Source organism: Rhamphochromis sp. 'chilingali' (genome assembly GCF_963969265.1).
Source record: "Rhamphochromis sp. 'chilingali' genome assembly, chromosome: 15".
In the NCBI taxonomy this organism is placed as follows: Eukaryota; Metazoa; Chordata; class Actinopteri; order Cichliformes; family Cichlidae; genus Rhamphochromis; species Rhamphochromis sp. 'chilingali'.
In genome coordinates this window covers 11,446,526-11,474,475 of record NC_137942.1, presented here as the reverse complement: position 1 = coordinate 11,474,475, position 27,950 = coordinate 11,446,526, and the positions used below count along the sequence as shown (strand labels likewise).

The following is a 27,950-nucleotide window of genomic DNA, read 5'->3' as shown; positions in this document are numbered from 1 at the left end:
AGCATTCTTGGCCTTTTGAACACAATCAATGTCAGGTGGACAACTTTAATGTTTAAATCAATTTTAAAGTCTAATGCTGAGATGATGAGATATTTAAATGGTAACAACTAGGAACCAAATTAGAGGACAGTCCAGCTGATTTAAAACTTATGTGTTTAAATTAGTAAGTGCTATGATATAAAAGAAGAGAGAAAATATTTCAGACCTTCACTTCCTCCTCAACGTGTCTCTTCAGTTCCTCAATCTGCTGAGTGAAGGCCTGCTTGCCCCTTGTGAGCTGAGAAACAAGAGCTTCTTTCTCCTCAAGCTGGCGACTGAACTCACCTGTAAATAGTTCTTCAGAAGGGGCTTGATCTTGAAGTACAGTTTCAGCCATGGCCAGTTCTTGACATTCATGAAAGAACGGATGTTTTACTGGATGGAGAAGATAGATTCTCTAAAAACCAAACATGAGAGTGTTACTTTTAGTGTCGTAGGATCTTAATATGAGGAAGGAAATATAAAAGAGAATACAATAGAGTTTAGTATGACAATGTTACCTCCTCTCCATCATCTTCACAAACTCTTTCCTCATGACGTATCCTCTGCAGAGAGCCTGAGTCATGGTCACCAGCTCAGCCAGTTTCTCATCTCTCATCTCCTCAAGAGTGCCCAGCAGACCAGCTTTTAAGAACACCTATTTAATCATTGAAAACACAAGTACAAGTGCAAATGTACAGTGTTTTGTGAATGTCTATTAATATAATGAAGTGTACCTTTGTGTGCCCAAACATGTACTGTGTGTGATCCACATCAATGGAGCCAAGCAGCTTCTCTGAAGCTTTCTTGTTGTCAATGAACTGTCCCTCAGGGATGACACTGGCATTCAACACTTTGTATCTTTAAGAGAGAATCAGGTTGTTACTTAGATTTTTCTTCCATCATATTCAAGTTTTTCCTTTACAACAACAATGAATTCATTTTTCCTTTCCAATATTGTAATGTGCTGTCACCTCTGCTTGAAGTCACCATAGAGGATTCTGCTGGGGAAACCCTTTCTGCAGATTCTGATGCCCTCTAGTACACCGTTACACCTCAGCTGGTGGATGACCAGGAAGTTCTCCATAAGACCTGAGAGTCAGAAATGCATAATGTTTCAAATTATTTCTATATTCTTACTGTCATTTTTACAGTTAATATTACTGTGGGGTACCTGGGGTCTTTGACTCATTGGGAATCAGGCAACGGACAAAGTGAGGATGAGTGCTTCTTAAGTTGGTCATCAGCTTGGCCAGATTCTCCTGTAGATCAGCATCATTGGATAATAGGTTAATACTATTTAAAAATGAGCATTTAATTTTTTTAATATATATATAAATCTATACATACTCTAAAAAAAGAGCAGACACAGTCTGGAAGGAACCACCCTTCTTCTTCCCACCTTTCTTGCCACCACCACTACCAGCAGCCTCTGTTTTCATAAACAGTAAATTTCATTACTGGAATTGAAAAAATATTTTTCACAGTATAATATTAGCCACGCGAGCTTGTGAGCACTTTTGTTTCTTACCTTCAGCTCCAGCATGGGCTGCGTAAAGGAAGCCCAGCAGTTTGTTTGATGACTTTTGGTAGAGCTGAACAACTGAGTCATTCAGTGGGTCCTACCAGCATAGTGAACCAGGGAGAAGTGTGCCTCAGCCTTGCCCTTTCCAGGCTTTGGTTTCTCAAATGCTTTGGTCTTGCCAAGATGCTGATCGTGCAGCTTGTTCTTGAACGTTGTGTCAGAAGCCTTGGGAAACATGCACTCCTCTTCAAGGATGGAGAAGATGCCCATTGGCTGAGAAAATGTCACATGTCATATTAAAATTTCAACAGAGGTAACATATGCACCCATATGTAAATTTCTTCCATAGTAGCTGTTTACCTTCTCAATAAGCTCAATGCAGGCAGCCAAGTCCATACCAAAGTCAATGAACTCCCATTGAATGCCTTCTTTCTTGTACTCCTCTTGCTCCAGGACAAACATGTGATGGTTGAAAAACTGTTGCAGTTTCTCATTGGTGAAGTTGATGCAGAGTTGCTCCAAGCTGTTGAACTGTAACATTACAAACATGTCTAACTTCATGGCAATAGAGTATTTAAAGTTTGAGAAATGTGGTGAAATGTATCAAGTGCTCACATCTAAGATCTCAAATCCAGCGATATCCAGCACTCCAATGAAGAACTGTCTGGGCTGCTTTGTGTCCAGCATCTCATTGATACGAATAACCATCCACAAGAACATTTTCTCATAGATAGATTTGCACAGAGCCGAGACAGCATTGTTGACCTGGCAAACAAGAATTTATAATGATACAAAACCCAGGATACAGCTATAATGTCCAAATCTTTAATATAACATTATTAAAAATTTATTTAAATTACCTGTGGGACGGTCTGACCTTTGGTCACCATCTCATTGCCGACTTTGACTCTTGGGTAGCACAAAGCTTTCAGCATATCAGCTGAGTTCAGGCCCATGAGATATGCAATCTTGTCCGCCACTGAGGAAAAATAGCACAATATCTAATTAATGTACATTTCTTCAAATGTTATTTCCCTCTAATGTCCCAATCCTTTACTATTTTGCCAGTTACCCTCAGTGCCATCAGGTTCAGCCTGCTCTTCACGCTGCTGCTACTTGAATTTCATGTTGCCATGATGCATCACAGCACCAGTCAGCTTGTAGATGTTTATTTTCTCATCAGCAATAAAGCCCAAGATGTCAATTGCAGTCTGAAATTCACACAAATGAAAGAAACAAATATTCTGAAAAAGAAAAGAGATTTATGCCCAAATGCAAGAATGTTCCCTGATTGCACCGTATTTGAATTACTGTGCAGAGGTTTGGGGCAATACTTACAAATGTTCGCTATCATCAATCTTTATATTACAAAAAAGGGCCATAAGGATAACCCATAAAACTGGTTACAGAGATCATACAAATCCACTATTCTTAAAATCAAAAATTCTAAAATTCACAGATCTGGTTCATTTTCTCACAGCACAAATTATATATAAAGCAATAAATAACCTGCTTCCTGACAATATTCTAAAAATGTTTTCTAAAAGGGAACGGGGATACAATTTGAGGGGGGAATTAAATTTAAAACATCCTCGTATCCGTACAACATTAAAAAGTTTTTGCATCTCTGTGTGTGGAGTGAAGCTGTGGAACAGACTAAGTAAAGATATGAAGCAATGTCCAAGCATGGCGCAGTTTAAAAAGCGGTTTAAGGATATGGTTTTTACAGGGTACAGGGAAAAGGTAGAGATTTGATAGGGTGTTCTTGTCTAATATTTTCATGTGTGTGCGCATGCACGGGTTTGTTGGTATGGGTATATATGTATGTGTATATGTATGTATATGTATGTATGTATGTATGTGTATATATATATATATGTGTATATGTATATATGTATATGTATATATATGTATATATATATATGTGTATGTGTGTGTATGTATGTGTGTATATATATATATATATATATATATATAAAATATATATAAAATTGTAGGTTGTGTATCCTTCAGGTGTTAATAGGGTTATTGAAAATGTGTATATGTGCGTATGTGTGTATATACGTAGGTATGGATAGATAGAAACATATATGTGTATATATAAAAAAAAAAAAAAAAAAAAAATTACACATAACATATAATGTAATTACAAGGAGGTATTTCTGTAGTCTATTGATACTAGATAGTGGAAAAGGGGTGGGATTAAATAAGCTTATGCTTCTTCCTGCTCCTTTTTGAACATGGACGTTATTTGGAGTTGTGGTTGCTCGTTTTCCTTTTGTTTGCTTTGTTCATTTGTCTCTTTTAATTCTATTTTTTTTTTTTTATACTTTTTCAACATGTTCAAAATAAAGATTCAATCAATCAATCAAACATGAAATGTGATTTCACATCTGTTGCAATGAACTCCTCCACATCATTGATGCTCTTGACAGTGACCTCACCCTGACTGATCATTGGATAGTCATAAGGGTTAGTTGTGATCAGAAGAGCCTCTGTAATAAATTAATTAATTAATTAATTAATTAAAAAATTGTCTCATTATATTTTCTTTAATTCTTGGAACCACTGAATGAAAGGCAGAGTCTTCAGCTATCATGCTACTTTCCTGTGGAACCAGTTTCCAGTATAGATTCAGTAGACGGACCACCTCCAATTGAATATTAAGCTGAAAACTTTTAACGCTTTTATTTAAAACAAAGTTAGGGTTGGATCAGGTGACCCGTGAACATTCTTTTAGTCACACTATGCTCAGAGTGCTGGGAGACTTGCATTAATGTACTGAGTATATATTTTCCACTCAGATTTTCAGGTTCATATAGCATTACATTGACACAGTTTATCACTAGCACGAAGTGTACCCTATGGTAACCAGTAATGAGATTTAAATTTGGAGAAGTCCTTAAATGTCACTGGTATACAGTTGCAGGACATAAACATCTCAGGCATCTGTCATCAAATTCAGCATCAGACTGTCTCTTAATGCCAGACAAGTATTGTATATCTCTACTGGGAACAGACTTTAAGGACGATTGGTCAGCTCAGATAACCAAATACCAGAACAATGTCACAAATAATACTGATGCATTTCTGCAAAATATAAAGATACAGCTTTTTTTATTTGTTTTTTTGTTTTGTTTTTTTGCCTAGTAAGTGATAAATGATTAAAGTAAAGGACCCACGCATGGCTTAATATTTTCCATCTTATCAGCAGATGAAAAGGTATTAAGGTCAAAAGTAAATCCAGGAAAGGTTATCTTATGTTTCCTGAATTTTATAAGTCTTCATAATTTTACAATGAGGAACAGCATTGTATCACAGACTGTAGAAAATTTGTTGTTTTGTTTTTTTTCTTGTTATTGGTGAGCCTCTGCCAGACTTTACTTCTGACAAACACCCCCTCTCTGACATGCTGTTTTTAGACTTAATCATGTTACTGACCTGTTGCTAATTAATCTTTTAAGATTTTTAAGATTTTAGCCTGTGGAATCTTCCTCCAACTATGTTTTGGAAACATGTTGCTGTCATCAGATTTAAATGTTTTTAAATTAATAGTAAAATGTCAGACTTAACATATCAAATCTCTTGAATGTTCCCCATCCCTGGTGGATAAAACTGTACAGTTATCCCCACTTTAAAATACTTTAAAATATTGTAAGACATATAGATTTTTATCCACTTTATCTAATCTTTATAACTAAACTTTTAGAATTTGAAACAGTACACAGAAAATAAAATAATAAAATCAGAAATGTTCACTTTCAGTGCACATGATCACTGGTCAGTAGAGATCCAGTTGATCCAGATCCTGTTCTTGTCCAACTTTTCATTAAGCCAGGCAACACTGCTGTTAAAAAATGAAAACTGCCACTCAATACATTAAAGAGCAATGAAAAGGATTTGGATGTCTAAGTTAATACTTTTGGCAATATAGTCTGCATATATATAAAAAATTCCCCACTCGCCCTGCAAGTGTTTTTATCCTTTCAGCTTGGGTCCTCTACCTGAGGTCTGGAAGCTATCAGTATCTTTGCTGCAATATTGTCTTCTGGTAGTGCAATCGCCTCAGGTCTGACTGCTTTTGCTTTCTTTGCCATCCAACCACACTTCTCTAGTGTGAACATTCCAATATTGTTGCTGTAGATCTTAGTGGTGTGGATCAGCGAGACTATGTCTTGTTCACCCCTGGCATACAGCTTGATGTCATCCATGTAGAGGTGGTGGCTAAAATTTGCTCCATTCTGTACTTGTTCTAGTATAGAAGTCTTTTCAATGATAAGGCTGAGGAGGTTTAGGACTGCAGAACAGTAGTGGGGACTGAGTATCTTCTTAAATCCTGCACTTGATGGTGACTTGCACAATTGGCTTGAAGTTGGCTTCTATTGTTAATATCCACATATTCCTGATGAAGGCTCTTAGGGTTCTGTTGATCTCATATAGTTCTAAGCATTCCAGGATCCAAGTGTGAGGCATTCAGCCATAGGCTTTCTTTTAGCCAATCCTGGCAGTCCACAGGTTGCTCAGTCTGGTCTTACAGTCTCGAATTACTTCTCTATCTACCAGTAGCTAGTGTTTCTGTCCTGGTCTGGGTGAATGCTGTATTTTTCAACAGTGGCGGTGATTCCACCTCTGGGAAGAGTTGTCGCATCATGACAGGCTGCACCTGGGAGTAATTTGGCGGTCAGCTTTTTTTTTTTTTTTTTTTTTTTTTTTTTTTTTACATTACGTGATGGCAGAGCTTCAGTTCATCCTTTGTCATTTTTTTTTTTTTTTTTTTTTTTAATAAATAGGACAGGGGGAATGAATGAGAGAGAGAGGGGGAGAGAAAGAAAGAAAACCAAAGGGGAGAAGAGACGGTGAGAAGGGGGGGGAAGAGAGAGAAAAAAAAAAACAAACTCCTGGGTCACCTGTATGGAGGAAAAAAAAAAAACAAACAAACAAACAAAAACAAACAGAGGAGACAGCAAACAACAAAGAGCAACATAATAATAGAGAAAACAAAGCACCATCACAATAAACTAGCTAGTCATAGATATCAGTATTTACTAAGTAATAAACGATATTGTGCAGCACGCAAGATAGACAGCGCACAGTGTGCTTTGAGGCAGCAGCCAAGAAAGCTTTAGTCCGCGTCTGTGAATACCCATGTGTGCATACCTGTGTGGATCAGCATGCTTGCATTCCAAAGGTTTCTCCATGTAATGATCTGCTAGGGAGTGTGGGGGGGCCACAGCCCCGTCCTCCAGGGTGTGAAGCGGGTATGGAGGAGATCAAAACTCCAGACATCCAGAGGCCCCCAGAACACAAGAGACCATGGAAGACCAACAGAGGGGCAGCCGCGCCACTGTCCCAGTAAGAGCTGAGGAGAGTCCCAGATGAGGGCTCGCCCAGCAGCCGCGGAGCAGAAGTCAGGGGGAGTTGCAGTGACGCGCCCGTGAGCTCCGCCGGCCCCCAGCTGCGCCTGAGTGACCGAGCCCTAGGCTGCAGTAGATCAAAAACGAAAGAAAACTATTAATCAACATATGAACATTAGCTGATGCTGCTGAAGTGAAGCAGAGCAAAGTTGCAGAGGTTTTATTAGAGACACAGCCAAGCGTTTTGCAATTTTGCATAATTTTAAAAAGTTTACATTTGTTCAGTAGCCTATTGAACGGTAGAAATGAGGCTTTCTTTTCGGAAGTAAGTAAAAGGAAAAAAACAGCGGCTGACAGCGCTGTAAACAACGGTAGACTTGTGCGTAATAAGCAAGCAAATAATGCAGAAAACAGATTTGAAGTATACTGCGAGAGAGAGAGAGAGAGAGAGAGAGAGAGAGAGAGAGAGCTCTGCATGAAGTGTGATTTTATCGTGGTAGAAGCAAAACAGCAAAGGTAAGAGGGAATTCATGACGATGTTTATGTGAAGCGTAGTTTGGATCTTCTTTTGCTGCTTGTTCAGTCAATATTGTTTGGAGAGAGATAAAACCTGCAGCTTCAGAATCAACAGAATCTGCATGTACTTGGTGGTTGCAACTTTTCTAGTGACCTCTTCATGATTCCTATTTGCCTGTGGGATCTCCAGGTACTTGGAACTGTGCTCTATGTCTGCAATGTTACCTTCTGGTAGTTCGATCCCCTCAGGTCTGACTACCTTCCCTCTCTTTGTTACCATCTGACTATACTTCTCCAGTCCGAATGACATTCCCTTGTTGATCCGGCCGACGTCCAAGGCATGCCTTCATATTTATCTGTCTCGCTCATGTCTGCGGTCCATCTATGCTGACCAACCTGTGCACTGCCTGGATTGATTACAAGAAGGCCTATGACTCTATGCCACACACCTGGATCCTGGAATACCTAGAACCATACAAGATCAACAGGCCCCTAAGAGCCTTCATCAGGAACTCGATGGGGATGTGGTGTACATGTGGCCAACTTCAAGCCCATGGCACAAGTCAGCATCAAGTGCTGGATCTACCAAGGAGATGCTCTGTCCCCACTGCTGTTCTGCTTAAGCCTGAACCCCCTCAGTGTGATCATTAACAAGACTGGCTACTGACTACAGAATGGAGCAGTTGTCAGCCACCTCCTCCACATGGATGACATCAAGCTGTATGCCAAGAATGAACAAGACATCGATTCACTTATGCACACCACCAGGATATACAGCAATGACATCGGAATGTCATTCAAACTGGAGAAGTGTAGTCGGATGATAAAGAAGGAAGGTAGAACTGAGGGGATTGAACTACCAGAAGGCAACATTGCAGAGATAGAGGACAGTTACAAGTACCTGGGGATCCCACAAGCAAATGGGAACCATGAATAGGAAAGCTGCAACCACCAAGTACCTGCAGAGGGTGAGGCAAATCCTGAGGAGTCAGCTGAACAGTAAGAACAAGATCTGGGCTATCAACACCTACGCCCTGCCTGTGATCAGATACCATGCCAGGATAATAAGCTGGTCAAATGAGGAGATAGAAGCCACTGACATCAAGACCAGGGAGCTCCAGTATCCTGAGGCTGTAGGCTAAGCGGAAGGAAGGAGGCTGGGGACTGGTGAGTGTCAGTACCACAGTACCACATAGCATACAGAAACATCTGTGCCGAGTATGGCATGGAAGTCCTGAGGTCAAAATGGGAGAGGCCCCCAAGGGTGGCAGAGAATGACCGAGCTAAGATCCTGTGGGACTATGTCCGTGGTGGTAGACAAACAGAAGAAGATGGCCGTACTGATAGATGTAGCAATTCCGAATGACAGCAACATAAGGAAGAAGGAACATGTGAAACTTGAGAAATACCAAGGGCATAGAGAAGAGCTTGAGAAGCTGTGGAGGGCAAATGTAACAATGCTCCCAGTGGTAATAGGAGCACTAGGTGCAGTGACTCATAAGCTAGACGAGTGCCTCCAGCAGATCCCAGGAACAGAATCCTGAGATCTCTGTCTAGAGTAGCGGAGTCCTAGGAACTACGATACTGCACAGAACCCTCAAACTCCCAGGCCTCTGGTAGAGGACCCAAGCTTGAAGTATATATATATATATATATATATATATATATATATATATATATATATATATATATATATATATATATATATATATATATATAATAGGGGTGCAACAATACTCGTATCGATATTGAACCATTCGATACAGTGCTTTCGGTTCGGTACGCATGTGTATCGAACAATACAAAATTTGAGATTTACTTTATCAACTTTTCTTCTGACAATGCTGTCTGTGTTGGGCGCTCAGTGGATCTGCGTTCGACTACTCCGCCTAGGCTGCACTGTCGAGTGCAGATCCACTGAGCGCAGCGCAAGCTAGCAAGACAGATTCTAAGCTCGTTGCAACATGGCAACTGCCTCAACGCTGCCCGAAATTGAACCTCCCCCACCCTCATTCAGAGCTGGTGTTTGGAAGTATCTTGGTTTTCATGTGAAGCATGACCCTTATGGTAAGCGTGTCATGGACAAAAGTAAAACAGTATGTCGGATGTGCCACGCAATGCTCAATTGGTGGGAACTAGTGCGTTAGCTTGTTGACGCCGTCCAGCCCCACGCATGGGGCGATCCGTGGTAACTCGTTAACGGAGATTTGCCTCATTATGGCGTTAATGTTATTTTAATGAGATTAACGCTGACAGCACTAGTGGGAACACAACGAATATGACTGCACGTTTACTCCGACATCATCCTAGTGCAAAGACAAGTGGAAGCAGACAAAAACAACAAGCACACATGCTACAAACTTTACCCGAGTCATTTAGACCAGCGGTCCCCAACCCCCGGGCCTCGGACCGGTACCGGTCCGTGAGTTGTTTGGTACCAGGCAGCGAGAGTTGAGGCTCAGGTGTGAAATGTATGGTTTTCAGGGTTTTTATTGGTTTTCAGCATTAGTTTGTTATCGTTTTTATCGTTAACTCGGTTTTCCTGGGTCTTTTCACGTGTGTTATGAATAAATCTTCTTTTTTTCGGTACCGGTACTAGTTTTATTTTGTTGTACTTATCCGCGACACCTTAAAGGCCGGTCCGTGAAAATATTGTCGGGCATAAACCGGTCCGTGGCACAAAAAAGGTTGGGGACCGCTGATTTAGACAGCCGTTAGCACATGTTTCTCCTTATGGGGACCTGATATGTTTATTATGCTGCTGAGAATATAGCCCAGAAAAAACGTATAGTATAGCTTTTATTTTGGAAAGAGCCATTTCTCTGTAATAAACTGTCAAAGTGTGATTCCTGGATCAGATAGATTTATTTTTTTTATTATTTTGTTGTTTCAGCAACATTAAATTTAAAAACTACTTTTGAGTTAAATATATATTTATAATTTTAATAAATGACAAATTAAAAAGGCATGAACATTTTTTTGTATCGAAAAAATATCGAACCATCTGGAACAAAGCATCTGGAACCTTGCTACATACTGCGAAACCAGTTGTGGTGCCAAGGTAGGTAAATTTGTTCTCTCTGCCTTGTGAGCATTCACTGGGCACAGAGTGCAGATCCAGTTTACTCCGCCTTCATTACAGAGAATTAGACATAAAAGTAGTGATGTTTTAGTTTTGTGAAAAACATGGCCAAACACTTTCATGGTTTAAAAAAATATGAAAACACTTTTTTCCCATACTTGTTGAATAGAAACATTATTTTTGTGCTGATATTTCAGACCCAAAGAGTTTTTGAAATCTGCATAAAATTGCATTCTAAATTACTTTTTGATTACTTTAAATACTCAGTTTTAAAGTTCTGCTAAAAGTTTAAATAAAAAGATTAGTATTGCTGAACTGCAAAATATTTTGGGTGCAGTATAATAGAATAGCTTTAGTGTTTTTATTTTTCTTTTGTATGAAGTTATACAATATGCAGCAAGAGATTAAAAAAACAGTTTTACTGATTATAAAATAGACTATATAGGATTCATATTGGCAGATATCCAAATTTATGATATCTGTATCGGTATTGGACATAAATAAGTGGTATCGTATCATCTCTAATATATATATATATATATATATACATATATATATATATATATATATATGTATATATATATATATATATATATATATATATATATATATATATGTGTGTGTGTGTGTGTGTGTGTGTGTGTGTATATACATGTATATACTAAATACACACTAAATTATACACTAAATGTATTTTCTTAGGCATCCACATTAAGGGGATTCCAAGAGGATTATGGTGGAGTTAGTTGGGTCGAGTGAAAGAACTCATGCATACATATTGGTTTACTGGCTTTAATTACCGGTTTGCTTTTATAGAAATACAACATCATCAACCTTAAATTACTGCATGTTTAATATGGTCATGAGATGTGCTGTGGGGGAGATATCAGATTTTATTTGGATCCAGTATGACTTATTTGATGACTTGTCAAATTTTTAGTCGAGGTAAGCTGCACAGCATGATTAAAAATAGAAAGGCCTGGGAGGCCTTATGTGTCAGTAAGCATAAACAGATGACGGAGGCTTCTGGAGTACATATAAGGTGGTCCATGGCCCTGTGTGATTGGCTTATTTAATCAGTAATGTGTGGCTTGTGTTATAACCACATTCACATGCCCAGGTTTACTTTGTGACAGACACAGTGATTCGTGTAACAAATTAATTTAGAATGCATTACTCATACTGTAAGTGTTTGAAGAAACCTTTGGGAAATGTTTTGGCATGCATGTTTTAGCTGTGTTTCCTTGCTACAGTAAAAAGACAATTTTATTTATGTACTGCTCATGTTTGCCAGCAGCTCCAAAATGCTTTGCTTCAATGGAGATAGTAGACAGTATGGCATGCTTAACTTTCCACAGTCAGAGCCTTAGTGATTAGTCTTAGCCTTAGTGATTTAGAGAGAATTAAATGTATAAGAAGTTAAATACTTTCGGTTATAACAGTATTACATCAAAGATACAGCTTTATGTTCACTTGCAGTTCCTTGAAATTGAACTTTTAGTAAGTGTACTGTAGATTTCCGTTTGTATTTTTTTTTATTGCCTTGCCTTTTTTAACTGAGCTGGATACCATCCCAGAGCAATGCAAGTGTGGGAAAAACTATCCAGACGAAAACATATGATGGCTTTTTGGCATTTGTTGTTAAATGTACCCATTAAAGTTTGGTTACAAGACGCATTTGGACATCTTATTATCAACACACACTAGTCTGTTTGAAGAAATATTTTTATAACTGAAAATAGTGTGGAAGTAAGAAGCCAAAATAAGGCATCATCAGCTTAATTTGAGTGTGAATACTATAGAGTCTACAATAAGAACTAACTAAAGACTTGAGGGTCAGGCCTAGGAGCCATAATTGGCCCGACAATTACTCTAATACGGCCGATGGGACGGGTCTGGAAAAAACGAAGGACAGCATAAAGTTTGGACTTTTAACTCTATTTTATAAGTTTTACAATATTCCTAAGGAGGACCTCCTTTATTACCATTCATACTACACCATGGTCATTATATGATAATGTCTGTGTATATATTTACTATGAGCATTCATCACATACAAATAAAATATTTAATTCATACTATGTATTAACACCGAAAGCCTTTTTAATGGCTATGGAAGTAAATGTTGACAAATGTTAACCCAGCTATCTCTAATGCAAAAAGCTTTTGGAAACACTCAGCAAAAGGGCTGTCCTAATTAACCAGGACAATGTCCTAATTCATAATTATTCTGAGGAAGCTACTGTGTCAGACATTGCGTATCGAAATGTGACTTTCATAGAATAGACAGTAAATGATGCTGAATAAATATCATTAAATCATAATTTAAGATTTTATTGAATTAATACATTATCAGCTGTCAGTTCAACAGGTAGTTCATATTTTATGAACACTGTCAAAAGATTCCAAAAGATGTCTCTTATTCAGCCTTTTCACCCTGGAAAAAATGATGGAAAACATAATTATTCAACACATATTAAAAACTCTGGTCCCATGTGGTGTTGCACTATTGTCTACACCTTAAATTAAAGGTCTATATACTAGTAAATTAATACTTTGGGATACTATAAAGAACAAAACCAGTAAACAAAGGTACATTTTGTGTAAAATCAAATTAAATGAATTACCTTTCCAGCATCACGGCTCTTGGCTCTCAGTTTGTTGACCTGAGATTCAGCAATGTCAGCACGCTCCTGAGCTTCCTCCATCTCATGCTGGACCTTTCGCAGTCTGGACATGTGGGTGTTGGCCTGTTCCTCCTGTTCAGTGTTACAGTATGTTGCATTGTTTAAAAAATATCTGATCATACAGCAGGTAAAATAAGCTTTGAACTTGTCACCCATTTTCAAAGTAAATATATTTCTAAAAGTGCTATTGACATGAAATTCTCATGAGATGTTGGTCCCTTTTGCATCTCTCTTTCTTTATGTGTTTGATAATTTCTGCCTGTGTCATTTCTCATGAAGTTGTGCTTCCCATATGTAAAATCAAAAACTATTTTACTCACAGCGTCCTCAGCCTGTCTCTTGTAAGCCTTGACTTTGAGCTGCAGTTTGTCCACCAGATCCTGAAGTCTCACCACATTCTTCTTGTCCTCCTCAGTCTGTATAGATAAAAAACTGTTACTGCTGGCAAGAGAAGAAAGAGTTTAGGGACTTGAATAAGGTGAATATTTATATAAATGTGTAATCACCTGGTAAGTGAGCTCCTTCACTCTCCTCTCATATTTGCGGACTCCTTTAACAGCATCAGCTCCACGTCTTTGCTCAGCTTCAACTTCACCTTCCAATTCACGGACCTTAAATGCCATGTTAAAAATAAATGTTAGAGTAGAGAGAAAAATGAGTTCTTATGAGAGAATCAAAGTGTTACACTTAATAATAGCTGGACTTTATATAGAGTACATACCCTGGACTCCAGTTTCTGGAGCTGCTTCTTGCCACCCTTCAGGGCGAGGTTCTCTGCCTCATCCAGACGGTGCTGCAGGTCCTTGACTGTGACCTCCAGGTTCTTCTTCATCCTCTCCAGGTGAGCACTGGTGTCCTGCTCCTTCTTCAGCTCCTCAGCCATCATGGCAGCCTGAAAGTATGGGTGGTGTTGGCATTATTGATCAAGCATGAACAAGAATTTTGAAAAGAAAAGAAGGCTTGTAAAGTAATAACTTACATCAGTGATAGCCTTTTTGGCCTTCTCCTCAGCATTTCTTGCTTCCTGAACTGCATCATCCACCTCACCCTGAACCTGGACAAAGTCAGCCTCCAGCTTCTTCTTGGTGTTCAAAAGACTGGTGTTCTGAATGAAAGAGAACAGTTTTAATGATGTGATTCTCACTCTCTTATATCTCAAAGTTCTTGTAAAGTAATGAATACCAACCTGAGAGTGAAGCAGTCCAACACGCTCACTAGCATCAACCAACTCCTGCTCAGCTACTTTGCGTCCTCTCTCTGTCTGCTCCAGAGCGACTCTCAACTCTTCGATTTCAGCTACCATGAGACCATTTCTGCGCTCCACCATGGCGACCTGCTCCTTCATGTCTTCCTGTCCTCTGAGAGCATCATCCAGGTGCAGTTGGGCATCCTGATTAAATAAATAAATAAATAACCATTTTATTTTTTAACAAATCATCTACCAACTCACCTTGAGCTGTCCTTGGACATTCCTCAGTTGTTTCTGGGCCTCAGCAGCCTGTCTATTGGCATGGCTCAGCTGAATCTCCATCTCATTCAGGTCTCCCTCCATCTTCTTCTTGACTCTCAGGGCATCATTCCTGCTCCTGACCTCAGCATCAAGAGTGCTCTGCATGGAGTCAATCACCCTCTGGCTGTTCCTCTTGATCTGCTCCATCTCCTCGTCCTTCTCTGCCAGCTTCCTGTCAATCTCACCTTTCACCTGGTTTAGCTCAAGCTGAATACGAAGGATCTTGGCCTCCTCGTGCTCCAGAGTTCCCTTTAAATGATTTAAACAGCTATGTTAAAAAATCATTTCAACATAAAGTTGATAAAACATGTTTTCCTTTGCTTTCTTTCAAAGTCAATTTCTATAAAATACCTCAGCTTCCTCCAGAGCTGTCTGAATTTCAGACTTCTCAGTCTCAACAGTCTTCTTGGCCTTTTCCAGCTCATGGATGGTCTTTCCTGTTTCACCAATCTGCTCAGTCAGATCTGAGATCTCCTCTACAGCATAAGAATAAAAAATGAATAAGAATAAAACAGCACTTTGAAAGTAATATTTGTTCTTAAATTTCAGACCACACAGCAATTAGAGTTAGATTCAAAATCTCACAGAATCTTCCGAAATACAGTTTTCAAACAGATAACATTTACATGGGTTCTATAAAGTACATTTATAAAGGTCAGAGGATAACCCTCATAAGATATAATTTTATTTATTGACATACGCTGCAGGTTCTTGTTCTCTCTCTTCATGGTCTCAAGATGATCCAGAGCCTCTTCATATGAGTTCTTCATCTTGAACAACTCAGTGCTGAGAGAACGAGCCTCCTTTTGGGCTCCTTCCAGCTCTGCCTGGTTCTCCTCATACTTCTGCTTCCATTCTGCCAGGACCTATGTTAATATAGGTTAATTAGTTGGTTGTTATTATACCTGTATGTTTATTTTGATGATATGTTATGTTTAAACTTTACTTTATCAAAGTTCCTCTGCTTCTTGTCAAGGTTGGCAGCCAGAGCATTAGCTCTCTCCACATCAATCATGAGGTCCTCCACCTCACCCTGCAGCCTCTGCTTGGTCTTTTCCAGTGAGGCACACTTGGAGTTCACAGCCTCAATGGATTCCTCAGCCTCCTGCAGGCGCTGGGCAAGCTTTTTCCTATCGTTTAAATAATTTTGTAGTTGTTTAATGAAAAAACTGTGAAACCCAATTAGGACAATGAAAGTATCATGACTTACTTGGCCTCCTCCAGCTCCTCAGTTCGCTGGATAGCATCAGTCTCATATTTGGATCGCCACTGAGCCACCTCACTGTTGGCCTTGGACATTCCTCGCTGCAGCTCAGCCTTGGCCTCCTGCTCCTCCTCAAACTGCTCTCTGAGCAGATCACAGTCATGACGTGCTGACTGAACAGCATGAGCAAGAGCATTCTTGGCCTGTTGAATACACAATCAATGTCAGATGGACAACTTTAATGTTTAAGTCAATGCTGAGAGGATGAGATATTTAAATGGTAACAACTAGGAACCAAATTAGAGGACAGCCCAGCTGATTTAAAACTTATGTGTTTAAATTAGTAAGTGCTATGACAAAAAAGAAGACAGGAAATAGTTCAGACCTTCACTTCCTCCTCAACGTGTCTCTTCAGTTCCTCAGTCTGCTGAGTGAAGGCCTGCTTGCCCCTTGTGAGCTGAGAAACAAGAGCTTCTTTCTCCTCAAGCTGCCTAGAATACTCACCTGTAATTAACACACATGTACTAAGCTCAGGTTATTTAATTTCCCCCACTGATTGTTTGTTGCTTTTGGTCACCTATGTGTGAATGTGCAAAACTGATAACGCCACCAAAAGACTGTTTCTTTGTTATACATCACTTACCATTCTCTGTTTGAAGTCTCGCCTTCTGGGCATTAATGTCATTCAGCTGACGAACATTCTCATCATTTTTGGCTTTGAGTTCACTTAGTTGATCCTCAAGAGTCCTGCACATTTTCTCCAAGTTGCCCTGTGAAGATTAGCATATGTTATTTATAAAAGAGATGTACTGCAATTAATTACATATATAAACACATAAATATATAACTGTTGACAATAATTTGAAAATTACTTTAAATTTAGAATAAGTAACTGTAACTAAAATAATTTTGGTTTATTCATGTTAACAGTTCATGAATACCTGCTTTTAAATGCTCAAACAAAATTTGTACTCTACAAAAACCCCACACCTTTGCTTTCGCAACAGCCTCCATGTTGCTGGAGAGGTCATCAATCTCCATCTTGTACTCGCTCTTCTCTTTCTCCAGCTTCTGTTTGACACGCTGGAGGTTGTCGATCTGCTCTCCGAGCTCTGCAACAGTGTCAGCCTGCTTCTTACGGAGAGCTGCTGCAGTAGCTTCATGCTGCAGAGTTGATTCCTCAAGATCACGACGCAGTTTCTGGAACTCAGCCTCTCGCTTCTTGTTCATCTCAATCTGAGCAGCTGTTGCTCCACCAGCTTCCTCGAGCCTCTCACTGATCTCTTCAAGCTCCCTGGAGAGGTCTGCTCTCTGCTTCTCTACCTTAGCCCGAGCTGCCCTCTCAGCCTCAATCTCCTCTTCCAGCTCCTCAATACGAGCCTAGTGCAATGACAATATGAAAAGGACATTACCCATTGAACATGCTTTAAATTCAGTGAATATATTATTGAGTTATAACAGTGTTACCTGCAGTTCTTTGATCTTCTTCTGGAGTTGAGCACCAAGGGTTTGTTCATCCTCAATTTTGCTGAGAAGCTGGCTGATTTCAAAGTCCTTCCTGTAACAGGACAAGAAGAACAAATTCAGTATTATAGATTTGAACATGTAAAGAAAGCTTTGAAGTAAAGAAAGCTTACCATTTCGCTGCTACTCACAGAAACATAGTTAAGAAATGAAGTCATTGAGTGATGACATTATTGTTCGGCATTAGAGATTTGTGGACAAAGTAGGGCATAAACATGTCAGATCTTACAGCACTACATTTAGCTGCAGGTGACTTTTTGTAGTCTACATTTATGGAGTGGACGATCTAACAAACAAACTTTGCTAGTAATAACGGAAAAATGCCCTACTTCTTGATTTTCTCATCAGACTGCTGCTTGTCATTCTCCAGATCCATTATGGATTCCTGGGCCAGTTTCAGATCTCCCTCCAGCTTCCTCTTGGCTCTCTCAAGGTCCATGCGGAGCTTCTTCTCTTGCTCCAGTGAACCCTCAAGCTATAAAGTCATGTCAGTTGATTCAAGTGGTTGGAAAGACAATGATTCAATACTCTTTCCATTAAAAAGCAATATGATTATAATTTTCTTACATCATCAACTTGCTGTTCCAGCTTTGTCTTGGCCTTGGTCAGAGTGTTGACTTTGTCCTCCTCTGCCTGGAGATCATCCAGTGTTTGCTGATGGGCCTCTTGTAAGGCTTTCTTCTCCTTTGTTAACTTGGCAATGGCCTCATCCTGAGATGCCATCTCCTCTGTCAGGTTTTTCACCTAAGAATTGTACAAAGGATGTATTTAAATATAACTTAACAACTATATCTCAGGAAAGAATTAATATATTTTCATTTAGAGTCATTTTTCCTCTCAGATATAGATAAATTGAACCTTGTTTTCTGTGGCATGTTTCTCCTTCTCCACTTTGGCCAAGGTGAGCTCCAAGTCATCAATGTCCTTCTTTAGCTCAGAGCATTCATCCTCCAGCTTCCTCTTCTTGGCAGTCAGCTCAGCATTGATTTCCTCTTCATCCTCCAGTCTCTCACTTGTCTCTTTGAGTTTGGCCTCAAGCTGGATCTTGCTCTTAATGAGCCCCTCACACCTTTCTTCAGCATCAGAGAGATTGTCAACTTCCTATAATACATGGAACAGAAAACAATGTATAATTTAGTGTTTGTAACCCACATAAAATGGGGGTACCACTTTAAGGACTGATATGAGGAGAGATGGACAGCCTGCCCAACCAATCGAAATGCACAGGTCCCAGTATGTTTTGACCAATGGGAGAGCAGTCTGCCGCTGTATGTCCCACCTACGTGCTCTGTGTTTGCTGCTATGTGTGGAGGTAGTCGCGTGCTGGCAGGAGAAAAGAGAGACTGAAGCTTTTGAGCTGGAAAAAAAGTATTAGATATAAGTTGCAACCAACTGTGTTGCACATAAGTTCACTGGTTATCAGCTACCTTTCATGTTAAAAGTAGCCACAGTGAGTAAGCAGGCAAATGCTGCATTTTTCTGGTGACTTTAAAAAGTACCGCGTGGAGCTAAACTGTTAGCCTTTGTTAGCTCTGGTTGCTATCAACTGCCTGGAAGTTCATCTCAATCTGCTTCCATAAGTAAGGTAACACTTGAAGCGCAACTTATGTTTATTTTTCCTTCATGTCGTATTACGGTTATTAAAGAGAAAACATGTCCTGTTACGTTATTTAGAGCCCTGCATTTTCCGACCGAGAGACACTATGCCATTGTCTTCGGCCGTGATGCGCTGAGATCGGTGAGCACATGTTGTATGTCTCAGTTAGTTCACGTCTGTTTCACATTTTATTGTTGAGAAACTGAATTAATCTCAATTGTTTGATTAATAATTGTCGCATATGCGACATATATGCATATGCACTGACTTTACTTGGTTTAATGCATAGTTTATGTAAGAGAGATGTTTTATTTTTGCAAAATTGAGTATTTTTATTGCAAATTTATGTTGAATGTGATTTAAACAAAATCCTAAGTTGTGAATTATAGCTAGAACAGCATAATTAATATTTGAATTGCTCTTCTGACCCTGTCTGTTGACAGGTCAGGTTTTTTTTGTATGCTGAATTGTTCCTGAGGTGGATTCCTCCGGTGAAATTGATGGCGAGCCTTCCCACCTGGACTTAGAGAGACTGAGATTCGCTTCTTTTCCACTTGATGATCTGCTGCACCTTGCGGTGTGGTAGGACTGTATCACTCACACTTTCACGCACAGCTGGTTATACATAAGACCACTGACTGACATTCTCTCATCCCTATTTTCTTTCACACCCTGGGAATTTTTTGGACTTTACCCCTTGGACATTTTTTATTTGGGACTTTAAATAATGAGCTGTTGTGTAGAGCATTCTCCACATGTGAAAAGAGTGTGAGATTTTCATTTGAATGTACATTGGATTTGTGTAATCTGTTTCTATAAGAGTTAAGGAGTCAGGTTACTAGGGTGCACCCGAGCATTGAAACCCGAACATTGAAAACCAAAAATAACACTTGGCCAAGTCATTGCTTTAGTAGTTTGTGTTTTACTTTTCTTTTAATTTTTGTAAGTTTCCTTTCTACCGTTGTAAAGTGTCTTTAACCTGTGCTTGTCAACCTTATGGTTTATGTCACTAAAGTTGGCTGGTTCTTTTGAGTTACATTCTTGTCTCTGTGTCTCATTTGAACACACCCCTGTGCTCCTATAGTCGAGCCTATTGGCCCATTGATATATTCTTTTCAACAATTCCCCTTACTGTGTTACATGTTGTCATGTCGTGTGTCTTGGCAGTTGCTCATTATTCATTTAAAAAAATCTACACTCTGTTGTGCCACATACACGGTCAGAATCAGCTAACATGCATACAAGAGATTATAGGCATTATATATTTGTTCTTTTGTTTATTACTTACTGCAGACACTTGAAGTTGCAGATCATTCTTCTCCTGCAGCAGGCCGACCATCTTCTCTTCCAGTTCCTTCTTCTTAGCCAGAGCAGCAGCCAGGTCTGTCTTCATCTTATCATAGTTCTCCTTCATGTTCTGCAACTCCTTCTCAGTCTCAGCACTCTTCAGAAGAGGCTTGATCTTGAAGTACAGTTTCAGCCATGGCCAGTTCTTGACATTCATGAAAGAACGGATGTTGTACTGGATGGAGAAGATAGATTCTCTAAAAACCAAACATGAGAGTGTTACTGTTAGTATAGTAACTTTTAGTGTCGTAGGATCTTAATATGAGGAAAGCAATACAAAAGAGAATACAATAGAATTTAGTATGACAATGTTACCTCCTCTCCATCATCTTCACAAACTCTTTCCTCATGACGTATCCTCTGCAGAGAGCCTGAGTCATGGTCACCAGCTCAGCCAGTTTCTCATCTCTCATCTCCTCAAGAGTGCCCAGCAGACCAGCTTTGAAGAACACCTATTTTGTTATGGAAAAATAATAAAATAATAACAATAAGTGCTGTGCAAATGGACACTCTATTTACGCTCATTAAAATAATGAGGTGTACCTTTGTGTGCCCAAACTTGTACTGTGTGTGATCCACATTAATGGAGCCAAGCAGCTTCTCTGAAGCTTTCTTGTTGTCAATGAACTGTCCCTCAGGGATGACGCTGGCATTCAACACTTTGTATCTTCAAGAGAGAATCATCATTTTACTCATAGGCATTTCATCTTTTGGTATGATGTTCTTCACAAAAGTGTTTTCAATAAGATAAAATTAATTTGCCACTCTTAAACTCAAATTGACACCTCTGCTTGAAGTCACCATAGAGGATTCTGCTGGGGAAACCCTTTCTGCAGATTCTGATGCCCTCCAGTACACCGTTACACCTCAGCTGGTGGATGACCAGGGCGTTCTCCATAAGACCTGAGAGTCAGAAATTGATAATGTTTCAAAACTTTATTTATGTCACTGTGTAATGTGTTGAGCAGTCAGTAGGACTGTGGGGGTTTTACCTGGGGTCTTTGACTCATTGGGAATCAGGCAACGGACAAAGTGAGGATGAGTGCTTCTTAAGTTGGTCATCAGCTTGGCCAGATTCTCCTGTAGATCAACATCATTAGATAATAGGTTAATAATATTTAAATATGAGTAAAAAATTATTTTTCCTGCAATACAAATCTATACATACTCTGAAAAGAGCAGACACAGTCTGAAAGGAACCACCCTTCTTCTTACCACCTTTTTTGCCACCCCCAGCAGCCTCTGTTTTCATAAATAGTAAATTTCATTATTGGAATTTAATGAATATTTTTCACAGTATACATATTAGTCTACAGTATGCACATTATAGTTATTAGACAGATACATACTATCTGTACTGGACACAGGAGTTTGTGAGCACTTTTGTTTCTTACCATCAGCTCCAGCATGGGCTGCATATAGGAGGGCCAACAGTTTGTTTGAAGACTTCTGGTAGAGCTGCACAACTGAGTCATTCAGCGGGTCCTTGTTCTTGTCCAGCCAGCCAGTGATATTGTAGTCCACTGTACCAGCATAGTGAACCAGAGCGAAGTGTGCCTCAGCCTTGCCCTTTGCAGGCTTTGGCTTCTCAAAACATTTGGTCTTGCCAAGATGCTGATCGTGCAGCTTGTTCTTGAACGTTGTGTCAGAGGCCTTGGGAAACATGCACTCCTCTTCAAGGATGGAGAAGATGCCCATTGGCTGAGAAAATGGCACATGTCATATTAAAATTTCAACAGAGATAACATATGCAACATATGTTACATAATATATTAATATTTTATGGAGGTAGCATGTACATTTCTTCCTGAGCAGCTGTTTACCTTCTCAATAAGCTCAATGCAGGCAGCCAAGTCCATACCAAAGTCAATGAACTCCCATTCAATGCCTTCTTTCTTGTACTCCTCTTGCTCCAGGACAAACATGTGATGGTTGAAAAACTGTTGCAGTTTCTCATTGGTGAAGTTGATGCAGAGTTGCTCCAAGCTGTTGAACTGTAATAGTACAAAGGTATTTAATTTCATAGCAAAAGAGTGTTTTTCTTCAAAAATACTCAAATATTCCTTAGGCGCTTACATCAAAGATCTCAAACCCAGCGATATCCAGCACTCCAATGAAGAACTGTCTGGGCTGCTTTGTGTCCAGCATCTCATTGATACGGATAACCATCCACAAGAACATTTTCTCATATACGGATTTGCACAGAGCCGAGACAGCATTGTTGACCTGGAATAAGAGAATTTTAATTTGTTTTTCTCAAAAATAAATAAATGAATAGATAGATAATAGTATATGTTCATATGTCAAAATGCAAATATTTTAAAACTTTTACTCACTTACCTGTTGGACGGTCTGACCTTTAGTCACCATCTCATTGCCAACTTTAACTCTTGGGTAGCACAGCGCCTTCAGCATGTCAGCTGAGTTCAGACCCATGAGGTAGGCGATTTTATCAGCCACTGATTGATAAATAGAAATTTAATGCTTTTGGTCAACTGGAAAATATTTAGTTAGCCCAAGTTAGACTCTAATCTTCTGTGAATCAACAGATTTAGTAGATTTTTCTCATTTACCCTCAGTGCCATCAGGTTCAGCCTGCTCCTCACGCTGCTTCTGCTTGAATTTCATGTTGCCATGATGCATCACAGCACCAGTCAGCTTGTAGATTCCCACCTTTTCCTCAGCAGTGAAGCCCAAGATGTCAATTGCAGTCTGAATTGCACATAAAAGGTATTAATTAACATTGTGATATTTTTGTTCTCTCTCTCTCTCTCTCTCTCTCGCTCTCTCTCTCTCTCTCTCTCTCTCTCTCTCTCTCTCTATATATATATATATATATATATTTGCAGTGAACTGAGTCTTTACATCTGTTGCAATGAACTCCTCCACATCATTAATGCTTTTGACAGTCACTTCACCCTGACTGATCATTGGATAGTCAAAGGGATTTGTGGTGATCAGAAGAGCCTCTGAAAGACCAGAAGAAATGCATAAATAAATGTTATGAAACTAAATTCAGCTTCATGGTACAAATAGCTGTCAGTACCTACCCAGGAGCTCAGGCTTGTGGCCTGTCATCAGCTGATAGAAGATATGGTAGCTCCTCTCAGCAGACAACTGGAAGGTGACACGGGACTTCTCCAGCAGATCTAAGACCAAAAATTCAGTGTCAGACAAAAGCATGCAGATTTCATAACATCAGACAGCAACAGTGAATAAAATGTAAAAAATAAATAAATAAATAAATAAAAAAAATAAAAATAACTTACATGTTTCAATATCAGCTGAAGCCAGCTTGCCAGTGGTTGCAAAATGAATTCTGATAAATTTACCCTAAACATATCAGATTTAAATTAACAGTTATTTTGACAGTTTGCTTTAAAACCTGTTATTTTTTTCTGTTCCAACACTTACAAAGCGAGAGGAGTTGTCATTCCTCACAGTCTTGGCATTACCATATGCCTCCAGCAGTGGGTTAGCTGCAATGATTTGATCTTCCAGGGAACCCTAGAAAAATTATGTTACACCTTTTTTGGTATATTGTAAAAACTTTACTTACTTTTTCCAAATAAAAGCAGTTATACCTGCATCTTGCCAGGTGTAGGCTCTGCCTTCTTGGATCCAGTCATTGCAATTATTGCGAAGTACTGGATGACACGCTTAGTGTTGACAGTCTTTCCTGCACCAGATTCTCCGCTGGTTAAAGAAAGAGTTGAATTGAGTTTTATTGTGTTTTTTCATATGTGACATTCATTTATTGGTATATTACTTACGTGATGAGGATAGACTGGTTCTCACGATCTGAAAAGAACAAATACTTAAATTAATTGTTAATTTAAAACCACAAATGATCAAATACATATATATATATATATATATATATATATATATATATATATATATACACTTAGTATATCCCCTAAAATAAGACATACCAGTGAGCATGAACTGATAGGCATTATCAGAGATGGAAAAGATGTGGGGTGGAGCCTCAATCCTCTTTTTGCCCCTGTATGCCACGACAACCTGAGCATCATACACAGGAAGCCACTTGTAGGGATTCACGACGACACAGAAGAGGCCGGAATAAGTCTGGAAAGCAGAGTAAGTTCACAAATGTCATTGTGTCCATACTGAACATCTTTATCATTGTAATGAGTTCTCTCCAGTACTGAAAAGTAGAGATCAGAAAACACCATTATTAAATGTTTGTTAAACACTTACATAGATCATCCATGATGCAAAACGCTCTTTGAGGTTAAACAGCACGGCAGGCTCATTGAGGTGGGTCATCATGGCCATGTCCTCAATTTTATCAAACTTTGGGGGATTCATGGGGTGGATGTCATCCTCTTTTACAGTGACTGTCTACATAAAAAAAAAAAACAATAAAAAAATTGATAAGTACATTATTTAATATATAACGTTAATCTTATCTGTTTTCCTGAGAAAGTTGAAGGGTTATAATTGTTGAAGTTAGAATCTTTTATGAATATTCACTTACCTTTCCTTTAAGTGTCTCAACAGTGGCTTTACCACCCTCCTTCTTGACAAGTTTGCCCTTGACATACATCTCCTCAGGATCAGTCACAAAGTAAGCCGACTTGGCATCAAATGGAGCAGTCTGGGCCTCAATCCTCTCCCTTTCTGGCTTGCGGAGATAAATGGCCGCATGGCCATACTGCTCCATCTCTGCGTCTGTGCTCATTTTGGCACTTTAGTGGTAACTGACAAAAGGAGAAGGAATATGAATGAGTTGGGACATGTTTAATTGTGATATAGTTTTACATAATTTGGAAATATTTTTTAATGAACATTATTATAACCATTTGGGAGTTGTGTTATTTAACACACATCTCACCTCACTTTATCCCGACTGAGTGGCTCTGATCTGTTGTTATCTGAAGATGCATTTAAAGGAAAATATAGATGGAAGAAAACACAAAGTCAACATATTTGTGCTGCTATCACCTACAGCAGTCACATCACACAGAATTTTAGTTAAGCAGTCTTGCTTGGTTGCATAATTTTTTACGGTTTTCAAACATTCAGTAATCCATACACAACATTTCAACTGTTTCATTTCAACTCTTAATCAAAGATTTAATCTATTTGATCAGTAAATCAGTAGCATTTGATATTTCCTTTCCTTTACCAGTGCTAAACTGAAAAAATGGAAGAAAGGGTACGATAAATTTGAGTAAAAGTTAATTCAGTTTAATAAACAAACAAGCACTGACCTGTTGAGGATGCCTTTCAGTTCTCCGACGAGACTGAAGTAGTTGCTTTTATACAGGCTTAAACAGCTTGGTCAGCGGCAGTCTGCCTCTCGATTTGGTCAAGCATCCTTGTCATTTAAGACCCCTCTTGTGACATATTATGTTTACTCAGCTTTTTGTGTACCAGATTTTATCTTGCTTAAATGAGAAAATAGTTCCAATACAGGAAAAGGAAAACTAAATATAAATTAATCAGTCAAGCCGGAAAATAATTTTATAGAAGTATAGTAAGATTGAAAATACAAATAAATAAATAAATAGGCAAATAAAGCAGCTTCAAGTTCCTTTATTGCATGGGACATTGTATGTTCTATGTCATCCTTGTTGAATGATACAAAACGATCAAATTAAAGCCATTTTGAAAACGTAAATAATCTATTACAGGAGTTGTTGCTTTGACTTCCCTTTTTAAACCCATTACCTCTTTCCATTTGGAAAGATGTACTGAAATGTCATTGGTATTGAGTGTCATAGCTTGTCCACATTTCAGATATTTATAATACTGTAAAATGTAGTATCATTTACATGACTCAAAAACAAGAAAAGTAAACCCCTCATAGAAAATATGTCAATTTTAAAGATAATGCAATTTTATGTTGTTAATATTGTGCAATATGTTCTAAATAAGCACTGTCAATAGCTTTATTTTAGCTCATAAAAAGTGTAATGTCTAAAGTATGCACTAAAATAGATGCTACTCAATGAACATATTTTTAAGCATGGATTTTAACCAATAAATCATTAACTCAGGTATAGTTTGAATCTTGGGAAATATTTATTTTATTTTATAGTGAGAGTTTGTCACTACTTAGCCACACCATTAAACATGTTCTTAGTACGAATGCAAATTAATTTTGGAGAAGCCTCCATGTGTTGCTGGTATACAGTTGCAGTGCATTGGCATATCTATCTGAGTGGGACTTATTATAGGTCTTATCTCAGCCTGGTTGGCAAATGTTCTTCTAGTGCTTATAAGGCAATGTGTAATACCACTTGAACTTTACGGAAAAGGCCTTACATTCAGTTTTATTAGAGGAATATGAGATGTGCCAATGTTCTGCAACTGTACACCAGGACCTCTTAGGTGCTCCTCCAAAATGAATTCCCATTCCCTGGCTATGAACATGTTTAATAGTGTGGGTAAGTAGAGACAACCTTGGTCAAAGATCTTTATCCTCAAGCTACATTTGATGTTGTTTTTCTTTTTGAAATATGGTGCCCTTGATCAACTGTGTGACTTTCATTTTAAAACATTAGTAGCATAGTCCCAAAAGTAGAATAATTTATATAATCTCCCAAATGGTTGACAGCCGCCTGAATGCCACTCAGAGGAATTAACAAACAAAATGGAGAATCACAGGTTTTTTTGTCTTTAACTTGACATAGAACTATATAAATCTAACTGGGTTCATAATAACTTAAGGACTGGGATGATGTTATGATGGTGTAGATAATTATATCAGTCAAAAAGGGGAAACTGGTGTTGTTTATTAAAAGCTATAAAACATTATGGCATGTTTGCTTTTGTAAAAAACAAACAAACAAAAAAGTCCCGCAAAAATAAATAGATTTTGCTCTCTGTTTTCATTAACTGGATTTCTATTAACTTGTGTATTCACAGATCCCAAAGGTATACCTTTCTGTAACTTTTAAGTCGATAATCATAGGTGCAGGCAGGTTTCGTCACACTGTGCAATTTTTATAGCTCCTTGTAAACATATTAGATGCTTCATGTGCAACCAGAAAAAAACTATATTTGAACCAAATGTATTTATTCAGTACATTTATCCCTTGATTTTAACAAAAGGTCAGATTGAGATCATGAGAACATTTTGCAAGATGGTGTTTTCTTACAGTAGTTTATTCCTGGGGTCCTTAGAGACCCAAGTCCGTAATCATTTTACTACAGTGATTTACATGTTGATATAAGATAGCCTACACAGTATGGCCTAATGACCTGCTTAAGCACTGTACATATTTTAGGACTATTATTTGCCTTGTCCTGACAGAAAACATTTTACCAGCAGAGCTTCACTTACCATGATTTAAAGAAAACAGTAACAGAAAATGTTTCAAGACTGAAATTCAAGCATATGGCTAACCACTTTCTCAGATAGTTAAAACAATGCTTATCTGCTAGAGTTTAAATGTACCTGTCATTGCATTTTTATATTGGATTTAATTTCCTTCAGTTAATAAAGTTATATTTTCCTGTGCCAAAAAGAGAGACACTGTTGCTGTAAATGTCAGATAAATTACTCGAAAGAAGACGTTTGATATTAAATGTAGATTTTTTTTTAGACACAA

At 38.6% G+C, this 27,950-nt stretch overlaps 2 protein-coding genes and 1 long non-coding RNA gene across 3 annotated transcripts; 1 reads left to right on the top strand and 2 right to left on the bottom strand.

Moving 5' to 3' along the window:
* Window positions 1–306: 306 nt before the first annotated feature.
* On the bottom strand, window positions 307–1,978 carry LOC308411261 (myosin heavy chain, fast skeletal muscle-like). Its single transcript, XM_080905129.1, has 8 exons — window positions 1,904–1,978; window positions 1,550–1,816; window positions 1,369–1,450; window positions 1,193–1,280; window positions 993–1,110; window positions 756–879; window positions 540–676; window positions 307–436 (listed from the first exon to the last, which is right to left on the bottom strand). The coding sequence occupies exons 4-8, from the start codon at window positions 1,260–1,262 to the stop codon at window positions 412–414; spliced, it is 474 nt and encodes a 157-aa protein (XP_080761255.1). The 5' UTR covers window positions 1,263–1,280; window positions 1,369–1,450; window positions 1,550–1,816; window positions 1,904–1,978; the 3' UTR covers window positions 307–411.
* On the bottom strand, window positions 1,631–27,904 carry LOC308411372 (myosin heavy chain, fast skeletal muscle-like; the record flags this gene model as incomplete). Its single annotated transcript, XM_080905253.1, has 44 exons — window positions 24,869–27,904; window positions 24,589–24,732; window positions 24,300–24,456; window positions 24,138–24,165; window positions 23,949–24,060; window positions 23,779–23,871; window positions 23,634–23,697; window positions 23,415–23,513; window positions 23,230–23,333; window positions 22,938–23,076; window positions 22,705–22,823; window positions 22,441–22,590; window positions 22,188–22,358; window positions 21,759–22,065; window positions 21,533–21,606; window positions 21,357–21,444; window positions 21,150–21,267; window positions 20,908–21,031; window positions 20,680–20,816; window positions 20,306–20,561; window positions 18,279–18,521; window positions 17,988–18,164; window positions 17,750–17,895; window positions 17,364–17,454; window positions 16,887–17,276; window positions 16,540–16,666; window positions 16,282–16,400; window positions 15,903–16,099; window positions 15,639–15,822; window positions 15,393–15,558; window positions 15,044–15,168; window positions 14,633–14,941; window positions 14,369–14,572; window positions 14,162–14,287; window positions 13,904–14,074; window positions 13,689–13,793; window positions 13,503–13,598; window positions 13,123–13,254; window positions 6,889–7,024; window positions 5,646–5,840; window positions 2,404–2,522; window positions 2,159–2,308; window positions 1,904–2,074; window positions 1,631–1,816 (listed from the first exon to the last, which is right to left on the bottom strand). Exons 1-44 carry the CDS (start codon window positions 25,070–25,072, stop codon window positions 1,631–1,633), a joined length of 6,753 nt encoding a protein of 2,250 aa, XP_080761379.1. The 5' UTR covers window positions 25,073–27,904.
* LOC308411263 lies at window positions 18,623–20,053 on the top strand. The gene is made up of 3 exons (XR_013974356.1): window positions 18,623–19,005; window positions 19,095–19,158; window positions 19,461–20,053. It is a non-coding gene; the product is annotated as an uncharacterized lncRNA (long non-coding RNA).
* Window positions 27,905–27,950: the final 46 nt, after the last annotated feature.